This window comes from Salmo salar, chromosome 09 (assembly GCF_965601325.2).
Source record: "Salmo salar chromosome 09, fSalSal1, whole genome shotgun sequence".
Lineage (NCBI taxonomy): Eukaryota > Metazoa > Chordata > Actinopteri > Salmoniformes > Salmonidae > Salmo > Salmo salar.
In genome coordinates this window covers 70,847,767-70,865,049 of record NC_138299.1, presented here as the reverse complement: position 1 = coordinate 70,865,049, position 17,283 = coordinate 70,847,767, and the positions used below count along the sequence as shown (strand labels likewise).

At 42.4% G+C, this 17,283-nt stretch overlaps 2 protein-coding genes across 2 annotated transcripts; one reads left to right on the top strand and one right to left on the bottom strand.

Moving 5' to 3' along the window:
* The first annotated feature begins 7,153 nt into the window (after positions 1-7,153).
* On the top strand, positions 7,154-10,666 carry hopx (HOP homeobox). The gene is made up of 2 exons (XM_014212038.3): positions 7,154-7,733; positions 10,361-10,666. Exons 1-2 carry the CDS (start codon positions 7,584-7,586, stop codon positions 10,436-10,438), a joined length of 228 nt encoding a protein of 75 aa, XP_014067513.1. The 5' UTR covers positions 7,154-7,583; the 3' UTR covers positions 10,439-10,666.
* Positions 10,667-12,409: 1,743 nt separating this feature from the next.
* On the bottom strand, positions 12,410-17,280 carry spmap2l (sperm microtubule associated protein 2 like). Its single transcript, XM_014212114.3, has 8 exons — positions 17,078-17,280; positions 16,887-16,917; positions 16,680-16,736; positions 16,343-16,477; positions 15,152-15,274; positions 14,510-14,651; positions 14,121-14,255; positions 12,410-13,889 (listed from the first exon to the last, which is right to left on the bottom strand). The coding sequence occupies exons 1-8, from the start codon at positions 17,094-17,096 to the stop codon at positions 13,779-13,781; spliced, it is 753 nt and encodes a 250-aa protein (XP_014067589.1). The 5' UTR covers positions 17,097-17,280; the 3' UTR covers positions 12,410-13,778.
* Positions 17,281-17,283: the final 3 nt, after the last annotated feature.

The following is a 17,283-nucleotide window of genomic DNA, read 5'->3' as shown; positions in this document are numbered from 1 at the left end:
CACACACAGGCCCCTTATCTCATGTGGTAAGAACTATCTACTAGTGATACGCTGCTTATGGTTTTGAGGTGTAATCTTGGCTTCAGCGAAAGGTATGCTCTGTGCTTGTCTTGTAAGCTTACAATGGAGTATTGTTTGACAGGATAAACTGCAGACAGTAGTGGTTGTCAAAATACAGAAAAAAGTATTCTTTGTAGTCCAGTGAAAAACTGCAGTTGAACCCCAGATAATACCCAGAAGTCTCCTTTTTATACCTCTTCTGCAGCTAAAAGCATCTAACCAAGAGCCTTGTTTATTTTCACATGGTAGCATATTGTGAAGTAATAGACTTGACGACATAGTAATAGCTTATTGTTCCATGGTAATGAACAGACCGCTTCCACATCTGCTGTTAGCGGTTGAAATACACAAACCAACTTCTTTACAACACTCAATGTTTGCATTACCGTGAACAAAAGGGAGCTCATGACGCTCTGTTATCGAGGTCATCATATGCAATTCATGCAAGCCTCATCACCTCTATTTGTGTATGGTTTAATGGGCAGTACAAACAACAGTGTTTGTTCAGCTTTCCCGCAGCTTGACACAAACACCTCCTCCCCCCTCAATCAACCTCTCCAACCGTCAGAGAGAGAGTCGGCTGGGAGTTTATTTTGATGAGCACTCCTTGAACAGGCCTGACTTCTAAACATTAACCATATGCAGAACGACTTGTGAGAGACTCCCATAGCGCTGTTGGCAGGAGGCTCTCATAGAGACATGGGGGCCCAGAGTATATCAATTTTGTTGCTTACTCAGTCAATACAATATTTCTCTCACGAAAGGCAGCTTGGGTAAGTCAAATAGAGTTGAGTGTTCAGAATAGATAGCCTACCAAGATTTATTGAATTTCAAAGCTATGTCATTTGGATTAAACACTACATTGTTTCTTTGTTTTGGAAATGCAGCAAAGGAATAGCAGTGCCTCCATCCAGAGGCATCATGCCCATTTGTCCTTTAAAAAAACAAGTGTGTTTGTTTGTTCTTTGTAATACTACTAGCCACTTGGAAATTTTATGATGTTGGCTTTAGCTAGCCCAGTTAGACTACCTATTTTGTTTAACTATTTTAGCTGGCATGCCTGCTGGCAAGGTTGGTAGAAAAGCAAGCAATAATACAAATTTACTGAATAAGACGCATTCCTTTCCATCTTCAAATCAATTGCTATTAGTCACATGCACCGAATACAACAGGTGTAGACCTTACAGTGAAATGCTTACTTACAAGCCCCCAACCAACAATGCAGTTTAAAAAATATGGACAAGAATAAGAGATAAAAGTAACAAGTAATTAAAGAGCAGCAGTAAAACATATTTTACAACAGCTCTCTGCTTACATATTTTACCCAGATGTAAGCAGAGATGCAGAGTAGCAGTCTGGTGGGTACAGACCACTCGAGGTATGCTTAGATATGCAGAAAAATATACATTTTTTTTCACCTACAATTAAACAATGATTATGGCTCTAGATTGCAGGAGAACTTACTGGTGTTTCAGGGGAAAATTGCAAAATTCTCCAACTAGCCCCCCTCACGTACTTTGTGCCCCTCAGATTTTTGGGGTGCATGACGCCCTTGCCTCCATCTGTGTGACAGTAGCTATTGTTGTGCTTGGCCAGCAGAATAAGTAATAGTAAGACTCAACTCGGTCCCTACCCTGGGGCCTAGAGCGGTAGCCTATATTGGCCCCATCTTGACATCACAATGAATAAAGCTGCCCAATTGCGTAAGACATCCTGCCTTCGCACTGTTTAAAACAGAGCCACTCCACCCTTATACACATCTTCTTCATTGGCCAGCTTACTAAGACCACAGGAAGTCACTTCCTGTCATTTCCACAAAGTCTGGCTTCCCAGCTTGACGATTTATTGCAGCCTTCTTTAGTGCTTCCTCCATGAAGGAGCTGAGTGTGCCACCACCGAGAGCAGACCAAACGAGCACGCTCCAATGCTTCTCACTCTGTCCCCAGCCCAACACTCCTCCATAATTCAGCAGCCTCATTTCCTTCACCAGGTCCAGGCGAATTTGATTCCTAATTTCCAGATGTTTCTTTTTCTGAAGGGGGGATGCACGAGGGAAGTCGGAGGGGAGAACCGGACTACAATACTGTCATGTAAGGCCCATGTGATACGGCCCGGCTTGTGCAGGAGCTCCTTCCAGAGTGACTCTGAGGCCATTACAGATGCTCTTTAATGGAAACAAGATGTTTGGCTCAGGGGGTTAAAGCCAGGGGGAGATGAGCAGGGGTCTGTTTTCTCAACCTCCCGGAGGCCTTAGAGATTTAGTAGTGGTATGGCCTACTACATGTCAGTCCATCTACAGATTTATTGTTGTTGTTTTTTGCATACTGTACAAACATATTTCCTTTTCTGGAAATAGAGTTTGGTGTTTGTTTTAGACTTCCTTTATTATTATTTGGGTATCTTTCCTTATTCACCCTCCTGTTGTAGAAGGGTGGTCGTAAGGATGTGCTGTAGGGCCAGTGTGGATAGTTGAACATCCTGTTTTGCTTTTCTTATTTTTGTCCAATTTATTTAGAGACAACAATACATCTCAAAACCAATCTAGTGTAAGTGTTGGTATGCAGTAAAAAAATATGTAGATGACTCAAGAGACCTGTCAACATTAGGCTGTCATAACAGTAGAATAGTGTCTGATGCAACAAATCTCTGTAGTGACTCGTGACAGTCCTATGTCATGGGACTGCTATGAGAATAAATAATTGAATCATTCACTCATCAACAGTAAGTCTAACAGCTGGTAGTAATTGTCATGGAATGTTATCACACAAGCATTGTTTTTCTTACCACAACATTATGCGGAATCATGTCAGAGTCAAACCGTACAGCGTGTTAGTTACCAAACATGGTAACATACAGTGGGGGAAAAAAGTATTTGATCCCCTGCTGATTTTGTATGTTTTCCCACTGATAAAGAAAGGATCAGTCTATAATTTTAATGGTAGGTTTATTTGAACAGTGAGAGACAGAATAACAACAAAAATATCCAGAAAAACGCATGTCAAAAAAGTTAAATTGATTTGCATTTTAATAAGGGAAATAAGTATTTGACCCCCTCTCAATCAGAAAGATTTCTGGCTCCCAGGTGTCTTTTATACAGGTAACGAGCTGAGATTAGGGGCACACTGTTAAAGGGAGTGCTCCTAACTGCAGCTTGTTAACTGTAAAAAAGACATCTGTCCACAGAAGCAATCAATCAATCAGATTCCAAACTCTCCACCATGGCCAAGACCAAAGAGCTCTCCAAGGATGTCAGGGACAAGATTGTAGACCTACACAAGGCTGGAATGGGCTACAAGACCATCGCCAAGCAGCTTGGTGAGAAGGTGACAACATTTGGTGAGATTATTCGCAAATGGAAGAAACACAAAAGAACTGTCAATATCCCTCGGCCTGGGGCTCCATGCAAGATCTCACCTCGCGGGGTTGCAATGATCATGAGAACGGTGAGGAATCAGCCCAGAACTACACGGGAGGATCTTGTCAATGATCTCAAGGCAGCTGGGACCATTGTCACCAAGAAAACAATTGGTAACACACTACGCCGTGAAGGACTGAAATCCTGCAGCGCCCGCAAGGTCCCCCTGCTCAAGAATACATATACATGCCCGTCTGAAGTTTGCCAATGAACATCTGAATGATTCAGAGGACAACTGCTGAAAGTGTTGTGGTCAGATGAGACCAAAATGGAGCTCTTTGGCATCAACTGAACTCGCCGTGTTTGGAGGAGGAGGAATGCTGCCTATGACCCAAAGAACACCATCCCCACCGTCAAACATGGAGGTGGAAACATTATGCTTTGGGGGTGTTTTTCTGCTAAGGTGACAGGACAACTTCACCGCATCATTTGACGGGGCCATGTACTGTCAAATCTTGGGTGAGAACCTCCTTCCCTCAGCCAGGGCATTGAAAATGGGTCGTGGATGGGTATTCCAGTATGACAATGATCCAAAACACACGGCCAAGGCAACAAAGGAGTAGCTCAAGAAGAAGCACATTAAGGTCCTGGAGTGGCCTAGCCAGTCTCCAGATCTTAATCCCATAGAAAATCTGTGGAGGGAGCTGAAGGTTCGAGTTGCCAAACGTCAGCCTCGAAACCTTAATGACTTGGAGAAGATCTGCAAAGAGGAGTGGGACAAAATCCCTCCTGAGATGTGTGCAAACCTGGTGGCCAACTACAAGAAACGTCTGACCTCTGTGATTGCCAACAAGGGTTTTGCCACCAAGTACTAAGTCATGTTTTGCAGAGGGGTCAAATACTTATTTCCCTCATTAAAAAGCAAATCATTTTATAACATTTTTGACGTGTTTTTCTGGATTTTTTTGTTGTTATTCTGTCTCTCACTGTTACATTTTTTTTTTTTTTCTGTGCTGTTCATATAAACCTACCATTAAAATTATAGACCGATCATTTCTTCGTAAGTGGGCAAACGTACAAAATCAGCAGGGGATCAAATACTTTTTTCCCCCCACTGTAGTTGTGTCACGTGACATCACCCTCTCATTCACTAGTAAATACCCACATCTCTACTAAAGGGTTATCCCGTCTCAGTCATGTCTATGTCCTCAGTGATGGGTGATTGTCTTAGGAATTTGCCACCCTAATTATGTTTCAAAACAACACCTTACCTCTGACCCGCATGTAGCAATAGTCTCGCTTCAAGCCATAAGACATGACTCTGGTCCCAGTAGAAGACGGTAACGTGTGACTATGAGTTACTCAACCTCTGTATTTCTACTAAGCACAACCACAGGATCAAGCTCATGTTATCCATTCCACTTAAATTTGTTTTAATTCATTTGATTTGATTATTTTGGTCTCAGTTGATCATTTTCGTTATGATATGTCATTTCATTTAGTTGAATGTAATTGAATTTGAGAAAATAGAGGGCATTGTTGTGTAAGTCAGGAGAGGATATGCTTATTAGTCACACGCACACAACTCATTCTACTGGCAGGGAGGTCCTAACCCCTGATATATTTAGACAGGCCTCATATCCATTTTGAACTCAAAAGCAATTACCATATCTTTGCATATCTACAGTGGGCCTGCTGAAGTGGACAAACTGCTTGTTGGGCTGGGTACATTGGTGTCCCTGAATTCAAAAAAGCTCAGTTCAATATTGTTGCCTATCAAAATGCATGGTGGTTATTTCTATTTGAATTGTTCACTTATCAGTGATTGTGGCTTGTACAACCTGTCAAACAGGCTAGTGAGTAATACAAATCAAATGCAGCTCTCTCTTTCATTACTTGAAACAAATATGGATATACGCCTTGTGATATAATAGTCCTAAATTGACAGGTTGATGTCATAACATTTATATCTGTCGGTACCAAGGCAAAGATTTTTGTTTGCCAATCAATAATGCTGCTCATGATTTTATCGGTAATAACTTTTCAAGGCATTTTAGTTACACTATATAATATGACCTAACAGGTGCAGAGTACTGCAAACACTAAAGATATGGGCAACATAAATAATCTATTTAGCACCTATATACAGGCAAGGCTGGGCCGTATCAATGGGTTTGTGTCCCTCTTTTCCAGCTGTTCAGTGAGAGTAACTTAAAATGATTGGCCAAATCTGAATCTAAAAATAGCATTAAAAGGAACCTGCTTTTGAAACCGGTGAACATTTGTGTGGCAGTATTGACTGTTTTCCTCTGAGAAAATCAACAACACCACAAGACAATTTCTGTTGTAATTGCAATTATTGCCAAATCACCACCTCAAAGGGAAACTCAGGAAATAATAAATAAATGAAGCCTCCATTGTAATGATTTAAGGGTTTGCTACATGGTCCTCCTGGTTTATGGTGTCCTAAGATAGTACGCACATAGTTAACTTAGGCTATACAGTGCCTTTGGAATGTATTCCGATCCCTTGACTTTTTCCACATTTTGTTATGTTACAGCTTTATTCTAAAATTGATCAATCTACACACAATACCCCATAATGACAAAGCAAAAACAGGTTTATAGAAATGTTTGCTAACTTATGACAAAAGAAACCTGAAATATCACATTTACATAAGTATTCAGACTTTGTTGAAGCACTTTGGCAGCGATTTCAGCATAAATTCCTCTTGGGTATGACGCTACAAGCTTGGCACACCTGTATTTGGGGAGTTTCTCCCATCCTTCTCTGCAAATCCTCTCAAGCTCTGTCAGGTTGGATGTGGAGCATTATTGCACAGCTATTTGCAGGTCTCTCCAGAGATGTTTGATCGGGTTCAAGTCCGGGCTCTGGCTGGGCCACTCAAGGACATTCAGAGACTTGTCCCGAAGCCACTCCTGGGTTGTTCTGTTGGAAGGTGAACCTTCGCTCCAGTCTGAGGTCCTGAGTGCTCTGGAGCAGGTTTTCATCAAGGATCTCTCTGTACTTTACTCCGTTCATCTTTCCCTCGATCCTGACTAGTCTCCCAGTCCCTGCCGCTGAAAAACATCCCCACAGCATGATGCTGCCACCACCATACTTCACCGTAGGGATGGTGCCAGGTTTCCTCCAGACGTGATGCTTGGCATTCAGGCCAAAGAGTTCAATCTTGGTTTCATCCGATCAGAGAATCTTGTTTCTCATGGTCTGAGAGTCTTTAGGTGCCTTTTGGCAAACTCCAAGCGGGCTGTCATGTGCCTTTTACTGAGGAGTGGCTTCCATCTGGTCACTCACCCATAAAGGCCTGATTGGTGGAGTGCTGCAGAAATGGTTGTCCTTCTGAAAGGTTCTCCCATCCTTACAGAGGAACTCTAGAGCTCTGTTAAAGTGACCATCGGGTTCCTGGTCACCTCGCTGACCAAGGCCCTTCTCCCCCGATTGCGAAGTTAGGCCGTGCGGCCAGCTCTAGGAAGGGTCTTGGTGGTTCCAAACTTCTTCCTTTTAAGATTGATGGAGGCCACTGTGTTCTTTTTTGTTTATGTATTTTTTGTCTCTTGGGCCCCCCACAGGCCTGGGCACAGGGGCTTCAGCCCCGGTAAGCCCATGCATTAAGCAGGCCCTTTAGATAGGTTACAGGTGCAGCTGGGGCAGCACCTCCAGCGCACAGCGTCATGTATTCCTTGCATATAGTGAGGAGAGACCAGGCTTATCGGCAGTTGAGTTTAGAGAAATAAGCTAAAGGAAGCTTTGTGGAAATATCTAAACTTCTGTATGTGTATTCATATATGAGTATGTCACTTTAAAACTAGTTCATACTCTGTTGCGTAAAACTTTAATTGAATTTCATATAGAAGGGGAGTGTTCTGTTAAACGCTCTGAGATAGCCACTGTTGACAGTAGTAGAGCTTTCACACGGTCGACATTCAGTCAGTGTGACATGCGTTTTTGTTGTTAGTTTTTCAGGGGCTGTAATTGCTAAGCGACTGCTGTTGGTCCTTATCTCCAGCATTATTTCCTAGTTGCCACTGGTATTTACTGGCAAACGGACGTCATTTGCATTGGAGCTTATACCACGAACTGCTGTAATTTTGAGCCTATATCATATAAAAACGAATTCTGTGGCTGAGAGCTCTTTTGGAGAGGGAACATGGCTTCAAATGGAATGGAAAGTATGCAGTTAGCGGAGGACCAGATCAAAATTCTGGAGGAGAATTTCACCAGAGTCAGCAAGCATCCCGACGAGTCGACGCTCATGTTGATCGCAGCTGAAAGCGGACTAACCGAGGAAGAGACAGCGGTGAGTGTTAAATGATGTTCTCGATGTTGTTTCAACAATGAAAATGTTACGCTCTATGAAGAGATTCGTTTTGTATGATGCAAACAATGTTGCGAGGAAATAAACTTTGCTGCGGATGGGGTGAATTGGCTAGAAACGGCCTAAAATGATCCACACGCATTTATTGTCAACACTCAAATTAGGTTCATGTGTAATGTGTCTGTCGTTTCAATGTGTAATATAATGTCAACAATCAAATGTATACCTTGTTTATCTTGAAAAGAAACATCATTTAGAGAGTTACACATTTTTGGGAACCTATAGGCTATTGGCTACAATGTTGTTTTACATATAACTTAGTATTGATACATTTCTGCGCTGGCGCAGGCTACCCCAGTGTGCGTTTTTTCTCATTTTTTTTCCACGCACCATTGAACAAATACTATGTAGCAATTTCCAAAGAGAGGCAATTGGTATTTCACTGAATATGCGTAATGGCGCGCAGATGAGAGTGGGCAGAAGAATGATCGTTGTTTTGATGAGATATTATCGACATCTATTAGGCTACCCAAATGTGTAGCCTAACTATATTTTGTGTTCAGTGGCAAAGGTGTCAAAATAGAATAGCGTGATTCGGACAGTGCTGACAGCGCGCGCGTCCAGTGACGGCTCTTTGGTTCGCATGCCATGTCACAGTCCACAAAATAACGCGAGGAGGACAGTTTTAAAGAGAGTATTTACTTATCACGGAAATTCCAAACATTCTAATAATAAATCTGAACACCAGTGGTCCTTACATAACAACGTCGCAAGTTGGATCAGTTTTGGATTCAGTCACAACATACGTTTAATTGAGTCAACATTTGTTGTTGGACAAGACTCTTGATTATGCAATAACCAAGCCATTGAGTATCCATATAGTATGACATAAACATATGCAGCGTTTCAGGGTAAGGCCTATCCTTTGCTTGAAGGCTGGGTCAGTGATAGTCCAAGGTGTCAAGAACATGGTGAAGTTATGCAGACATCTCTATATAATAGCATTCCACTTACGCAGAGGCTAGTTCTTATAATTCCGAATTTAGGATGCTTGTTGTAATGCACTCTGTTGTTTATTGTCCTTTTAGCATAGTCGACGGAGAAACAATGTTCAGTTTCAAGGTTCACGATCCGTTTTAGGCTTCACATACGTTCATTTGCTGTTGTTTTGGAGGAAGACGTGAGCTGGGATCATTTTATACGCACGTTTCAGATACAGTGGTGTGTGTGACAGCGAACAACGTAACCAACCCATTGCCTTGAGCAGATTTTGTCCTGCACATTATTTGCATGATCAAATGGAGGATCATCAACAACTACATGTACAGATCATGGGAGCCAGTATGACACATGACTCTCAAAAGGTTGTCCCTCTCTCTCCTCCGCAAACGGGTTTGGCCTGCTCTCTCCGCTGGTGACTGAGTTTTTCCATTGTGAGTGCACAAAGTTGGAAGAAACCCAGCCAACTTGACTAGGCAAATGTGGTTTTGGGTGAGGTTGAGTACTTGGCCCTTTGACTTCATTGACAGCGGATGTTTTTATCCACCTACTGTTGTCTCATACAGTTTGAAAAAGCACTGGATGTTTGATAGATCTTACAGTACACCTAAGGGAAAGGGCACACTCTGTTACCACTCCCTCTCGTACATAAAGAACATTTCCAACATGTTTCTACCTCTTTACAAGGTGTTTCATACAGTACCTCATTATTAGACCTTCTGTGCTTTCTAAAGCACACGGAGGCAATGGGGTCATGTGGAGTTTATTGCAGTGATTTCTCTGTGTAATCCATCTGGGAGAACAAAAATGAAGCACAATTTAGCTATACAGTGTCAATTAATACTTATAGTCAGCTGTGAATGAGCACCCGTGACAGGTTTGATATAGGCTATTCTGATCACTTTAGGGCATGGACATTTCAAATGAGAATCATAGGTAGGTTTTCATTTGGAAATGTACCAATTATTCTCAACTGGGTTATTGCTAAAAAAAATTATAATATTATATTGGCCCACAATAACAATTTTCATCATCCACGATTTTGCTTAATGACTTGACCATCCATGACATTCTGTCATTGTTTGGAATTCCAAGTTGTCAAGAGAATCCACAACAATGATGGCATCATTCAGATAGAGTGGGGAAATCACAGTTGAGAATGCATTTAACAGTCGATGACACAGCACAAACCCTGTTTCCAGACATAACTAATTGTCCACAACGTTGTCTGAGTGTAATTGACTACTCTCCCAATTACCTAGCTGGAAAAATACTGCTTCAGAAATTCCCTCCTAAAAATCAGAGTTTGTTTGTTTCAGTTGAACATTTAGATGTAAGCAGCCCTGGGTGTTGCTTTAGGAACCTCATCGCCCTGCATAAGGAAAAACACCTAGGGGAAGAATGTCACTTCTCAGGAATATTCAATTCACAATGACTTAACTGAGTTTGTAACCCGCCATTACCTCACCCAGGTCAGTTCAGGTTTTAAACAAATTGACCAATAATAATTGTATTTGGAACTAATACCTGGTTGAACAATAGCAACAATGCCGTGTCTGTGCCGTCATCTGTCTCTGACACCTCCCTTGGGCTCTTTTTGTTTGTTTCAGAAATGGTTTAGGCTACGCAACGCACAGTGGAGACAGGCCGAGGGCCTTCCAGCTCAACTGGGATCAGTGAAAGACTGAGATTGGAATGGCGTAGGAAACCTCTCCCCTCGTCCCGTTGCTCCTCCGACCCGCCCACCACGCCCTTACTGACCAATCCCCCCTTCCTTGAAGCATTCTCTCTCTTTTGTATCTAAGCTATTTTCATTTACTGAATGTAAAGTGTAATGTGAGTAATTGTTTTTTTTGCCAATATAACCGCCATGTTTACATATAATAATAAATAAACATATATTATATTATAATTTACGTTATGGTAGCCTGCTTTCATGCTTCATGTCATCTGTATAAGGGGGCTGCTGAACGCAATGAGGAAGTAGGGTACAATGACGGGAAGAGTTGGCGGGGGGGGACATTGCTGTGAGGCTTTGTTTTGTGTGTCTCTCAGCAGGGAGCGGGATAACATTGGGCTTTCATAGGACTATAAAAGATGTGAGGCAGCACTCATTTTACGACAGATTCAACGGAATCAGCTGGCCCTGTAAACAGGGACGATAGCCTTCCCTGTAGCTCAGTTGGTAGAGCATGGTGTTTGCAACGCCAGGGTTGTGGGTTCGATTCCCACGGGGGGCCAGCAAAAAAAAATGTATGAAATTGTATGAAATGTATGCATTCACTACTGTAAGTCGCTCTGGATAAGAGCGTCTGCTAAATGGCTAAAATGTAAATGTAAATAGCAAATTTGGAGGGAAAGGCTTTCGACAAGTAAGCTGGGGTTAAGAGCAACCACCAGCAGGTGATGCCACCTACTTGTCGGTTCAGATGTCCCAGCTTCTAAATATCTGTCTAGGGGAAATAACAGGTGAAGGAAAGAGAGAAGGGAGTGATATCCTGCCAACAAACTTAGGGTAATGATGGACTGATTGTGGGAACTGCCGACATAACAGGCCCAACAAAAATGTATACTAACTCAGGTACTTCTGGTCCTAACAAAACTCCCCTCTGTTTTACAGTGTGTTATAACAGATAGCTGTGTGGCCTGGCTGTACACACTGCACACACACAGTGGTAAATACTTTTCTTCCTGTCCCGGTCTGTTTTGTTTCGCCTGTTCAGCTGACTGTGTAAAAAAAAGAGTCACACCCAAAGAGGAAAAACAAGTGAGTTTGTTGAGAGTGGAGCAGCGAATACACCAAATGCAGAACATTCATCAAGTTCCAGCTGAACGCACATTGTCCCTTTGTGCACGACACTCTTAAATCATTGCGTGCCATCTTATGATTTGTGTTGCAGCTGCAAAACAACTAAAATAAGTAAACAAACCAATAAAGAAATGGATATTTGAAGATCAGAGAAAAGATTATACCCCACCTTTATCGATATGTACTGATAGCTGGAAAATATATCAGGAAAATAACGCTATACCGCTTGTTATGTAATTTCCGAACTACAATTCAGTGGAATGAAAGGCCGTTAGCGTTCTATAAGAGGCCAATGTGGTGTGTAGGGAATTTGAATGGGCCCTGCATTGTCTGTTGCTAAGAGGACTTAGCAGGCCTGTGTGGAATCTGTCACCCCAAGACTGGTGAGCGTCAGAGCCTGGAAGATTCAGTGGTCCAGCTGGCCCCAGGAACTGACTCCAGAAGTGTCCAAACTGCACTCTGTCCAAACCGCACTTTCCAGGACTCAAGAAGCTGCTAGACTAATACGATTCACATGTGCTTCAATGTATGAGCGACAACAGTTCTCACAAGGATTACATTTTCTTGTCGATTTTCACTTTATTTAAAGTTCAACCAAAAGGGGCAAGTGAGGATGTCTTGGTTTGTTGTTATCCCTGCATTAGGAGGAAGTGTGTGTGTGTGTGGGGAAGGGGGGGGGGGGGGGGGGGGGTTGAAGATGTAGGCCTACCACATAGTTTTGATTTGATTTGATCAAAGGGTATTTGAGTGAAGCCTTGAATAGTCAAGGATAATATGAGAAGATCTAACAAGGCCGATAAGACACAAAATGGACCATGACATTTGTTTGCATACTTAACTATTGAGGCAGTGAAGAGTTGATAGGAAATAGATGTGTGCAGACTGCTCTTCAAAGGGTTTAAGTGGCTAAATGTGAAAGTAGCTAGTTTCACTCAGTAGTTAAAAATGTGATCTTCATTCAGGTGTTTAAAGAGGGGATATATTTACACACACAGTTTATTACCAATTACTACATCCATAATGAACTGTCTATAAACTACTTACGGACCATTTCGAAACCCTTTATAAAAAGTGTAGTTTAATATAGCGTTGCAGTTCTCTGCCAAAACCAGATCAGTCTCACTAATACTCTGCAAGCGTCAACATCTCATCTAACTGGCGGTATCCAGACAGTGAGACAGCCACCCCACTCAGAGCCTATCAGTGCCAGCTGGAGCTTGATGAATGTGTCAGAGCTGGCTGCCACACACAGACAGATAACCAGCAGCATAGATCAGAGCTTCTCTTTAGGAACAGGTGCTCCATGGGAAGTGAGTCAACCAGTGGGAGGCACCAACGGTCATTACACTCCTCCTTCCTCCTCGGCCTCCTCCACCTTCCACTCTATCCCTCTTTATCCTGCAGTCCAAGGTCACGATCATTGCTGGCTTATCCAAGATTAGGTCCCAGTTGGACGCTTGGATCTGATTTGAAGTCTAGCCTCCGAGGTCTGTTCGCCTCTCCGCTCGGGCACTACACTCATGGCGGCTCCACCAACCCTCCTGCACCGCTCTAAATCCACATGGCCCCATTGAAAGCCATTGTGTCCACTTTTAGGTAATGCTCACATGTGCCTGTAGTGTAACCGGGATTACGGTGTATTTCAAACAGAGGGCATGGTGCCTTTTGTAAATTAAACAGTGGTCATATAGACTGGGAGGCTGACATTTAAAGCTCCTGGGGCGAGAATGTGGTTTTGAGTCAATCTATGAGATTTCACTATCTCAAGGAAAACACGTGAGGAATCTTTACAACAGGTGGTTTTGATATAAACAGAGAACCCAGAGTGATTGAAATGTAGAAACACATGTGGATCCTTTTATCATACCTTTGCTCTCATTTCAAAAGACGAAAACACATTCTTCTGGAAAGAGAGCCTACTGGAGCAAAGCAACAGTTTGGTTTGGCTGTTTGCTAAAGACAATGTAATGTATTGCTTCGATTTTGTCAAAAAGAGCTCCAAGCACACATCTCAATGCACATGATTGCAAAACCAGTGAGGGACAAAAATGTCCGGTTTTCCCATCTCGGCCCTGGCGCCAAACAGATTTTAAAAAGCACAAGACATTGTCTTATTAGAGACCCCTCGAGTACTACTCTGTACCCATTTATTTTGCTTTTTCAGCGGCCATTTTCCTAGTACATTGTGCACCAACATGGACCTTGACGGAGAAGCAAGCTCATAAAGGTGGCAGGTCTCTCAGAGGGATGTAGTCCTTATTAAGTCCCTTAGGAGCTGATAGAGTTTGAAGTCGTAAAGTTGCTGTGGCCTGACGGGCACCCCTTGACACCTGTTGAGAATGAATGTTTCAGTGAGTTCTCTCCAAGGATCTAGTAAACTTCTATGAAAGCATACTCTTTCTCACGTCACATCTTTCTTCAAATGATAGAAAATAAAAACATCTCACATCACAACAACATTGAGACAATGTTACACATTGGTGCAGAGCATCATTCTAGGTCTAGGAATTTAACTGTTTTCCAGCGTGTTGTGTGGGTGACAGTAAAGGCGATGAGCTCACTGGCCAAATGGAGTCCTCTGGATGTCCTCGCTCAAAGAACATTTTACTGTCCCTCAACTTGGGTAGCGAGAGCTGGTCCAGCCTATGAGTGGTCTGAGCCGTTTTGGCAGCATAGGAAATGTATGTCTCCACTTTCTTCAACAAAAAAAAGAAGTAAAGAAGTAAAAGATGAATCACCGACTTATGTGTGGTTTCCCAATCAAACATGCAGTTGTGAAAACGACCTCAATCCTTGAAGGCAACCCCCTCCCCCTCCCCCCAGTTCTGAATTAGTTTTCCAAATGTTATCCAAAGGTACAGCAACTGTAAACCTTTGATATACACCTTTGGCAACACTTTCAATTACATTGAACTGAATGATTAACTTACTTTTATTTCTAGGCACTTACCTCCCTGTCGCTTTTGAAGTTGAGGTGGTTCGCTTTGGGATTGGCTAGCTGTAGTAGCCGTGGAGTGATCTCAGCAGTTCTCACTCTGGGGTCTATGTGCCAGATAGGGCAGCTGTACTCACAACACGATGTGTGAGGAGGCCTGTGGAACCACAGAGATTCTAATATTTCTATACGCAAGATCACCATAAAACAAACAATAACACAACAACATAGCCCTCTGCCCTGAACTAAAACCTCTCATCTTTTCAGACCATTCCCATGGGAGTGTGTTCCACAGAGGCATGAAAACAAACAGGCATATTATTTTTTATATTCACTCCAGTGTGCAGGCCTGAGAGTCCTTTCTAGAAGGCTTGAGGCCAAATGTGCGCTGCTGCGCTTTAAGATTTATTAAAAGACTTCCGTGGCCCTCTCTGAATGTCCCAGGGGCCTAAGCTTTGGACAATAGCCCCTATTATCTCATCATCGTCTCCTCTCTCTCCCAGAGCCACAGCTCGCAACTGAAATAACACATGTCAAAATATCGGCTTCTTAGGCCAAGGAGGATCTGGGCCAAGTGGCATGCTTGCGTATACTCTACTATTTAACAATGTGGACTTGGCACATTTTGTTATAGTCACGTTTTCTTGTGGATTTTACCCCATTTCCTGGGAGCTTCGGGACCTGGTCTTAGGTGTTGACAGGCGGACAACGCGCTCGTACTGGGCTGTCTTGGAGGAAGAACGTAGTGTCTTCCTGGAGGAGATCACCTCCTCGTCTTTCCTGCAGGAAAGTACAAGCAATTACCGTCCATTTCTTTGGGCTAAAAGAAGTCTCATCATGCCAGAGGGTAAAAAACTTGACCTCCTGTCTCAATGGACAATTGAAAGGATGAAATGCATCACTAATGATGCAACGTTTTAGAGGGGTGAATAGACAGATCGGACTGTGTTGAAACTGAACAATTTCATTTCACATTTATGCGAGATATAGATCATGACACATTGTGAGGGTGACATACCACCTCTGTTGCCTGCAGGCAGCACCCAGGCAGCTAAATTCACTTTTTCCGTAATCTCATTAGACTTAATGGTTTAGTCATAAACTGAACATTTGAAGAATGCCAAATATCTGTCTCCAATTTCTAGTAGGTTGGTGAGGTTATGTGGTGCAACTACAACTACTTGGAACACTTGGGCATTGTTTCTCTGTCAAAACCACAAAAAACAAACTGCAGCACATTAAAACATAAATTCAATGAGCACAGAAACAATGATGGCAGCTTGCCTGTGGCCAAACCGGCCATTCATTCTCACTTACTGGCAAATGCTGCCTTCTTCAATTCAACAAATAGCTTCAATTCAACAAATAGCTTACAAGGCAGGGCTTCCTGAGAAGAATTTTGATTGAATGATTTGTCTAATGTTGCTTGCGCGTTTAGCTTAGCAGCTGAATGATAATACAAAAAAAAAAGTAGGTTATCTAATACAGGTCTGTCTGAACCTGACTAACAAACATTTCTCGATTTCGAATTGACATCTCTGTAGCAGTCACCTCCAATGAGGACGCAGGAAATTGGCAAGTAGCCTTTACATCCCTTTTCACTCTGGAGGACCATTCCTGCGCTTGAGCTCAGAGCCAAATGTACTGTATATTACGCATGCTTATAGAGCAGACCAATATAAGACTTAGCAAACATTTTCACCGTTTTGTGGTGACACTGCACAATATAATGGTAGTGTATCGAGTATAACTACTTACAGTGCTTTTTTTTATTTCAAACTGTTGGCTCATACTTTTTTGAGAGAGTCATCAATAATGTTCAGCCTGGGTGTAATTAGTATACATTACCTCAGGCGGTCCTCCCATGCAGAGAAGTCTCTTTTGTGCTTAGCTAGGTATTGGATTCGCTCTGTTGGAACGGCACCCAGCGCTGAGTAAGACAGAGGCCATATTGACTCCTGATTGCCCCAGGTAAGCTTTGGACTAGATCAATGAGGAAATCAACTTTCAGGGGGGAAATCCATAGACTGTATAGGGGAAATCGGTCAAATAAACATCTCCACTATGAATGCTAACATATAAACAAAAAAGTACTTGAATGTTTACTTATCATAGAAACATTTAAAAAATGTAATGAGCATACAATTATTTGCAAATACCAATACTCAAAAAGTAGCCTACTCACCAAGGTGTTGTGACCCACACTGTTTTGTATTCTTTGTGTTGTGCAAGTTCCAGAATCCTACAAGAATGTTTCATTTCATTATTACCTGTTAAAATATATCTTGACAATACAAAGACTACCAACAACTGGGCAGTAGTTGTAGTACCTTGCTTTTGTGCACATCAGTTTGATCTGAAAACAAGGAATTCATAAAGAAAAGATGTGCACCTGTTTGATGGACATGATCTGGATTCAAGTCCTACAAAAGAGAGGATTGTTCAGAGAATAATACGCAATTGGGTTTAGCCCCTTATGATAAAAATGGAAATTCCATTTTGTTTAAATACTAAACATTTAAGGATAACATTAAAATTGTGTTCAACATAAGCATTCGGGCAACATGGTCCCCCCATACGTACCTTTTTTCCCAGATACCATATCTGCCTGATGGAAAGTCTTTATAAATGTACCCGGTTGAATTCACCTGCTGGGTCACAATGGTCTGTGTTGTTGCCATGGCATTGGGAGTCCCTAGCAACTTATCACATGGCAGGACTGGACTACTTGAGTGTGGCGGGTTGAAACCGGAGTGTACAAGCCACTCTTGGGAGTGCGTCCATCTTCT

Coding starts and splice junctions, on each gene's coding strand:
- hopx (XM_014212038.3), top strand. CDS start 7,584: ATGGCTTCAAATGGAATGGAAAGTATGCAGTTAGCGGAGGACCAGATC. Junction 7,734..10,360: donor TAACCGAGGAAGAGACAGCG/GTGAGTGTTAAA, acceptor TGTTTGTTTCAG/AAATGGTTTAGGCTACGCAA.
- spmap2l (XM_014212114.3), bottom strand. Junction 14,652..15,151: donor CGAAGCTCCCAGGAAATGGG/GTAAAATCCACA, acceptor GTGGTTCCACAG/GCCTCCTCACACATCGTGTT. Junction 13,890..14,120: donor CAGAGGACTCCATTTGGCCA/GTGAGCTCATCG, acceptor CATTCTCAACAG/GTGTCAAGGGGTGCCCGTCA.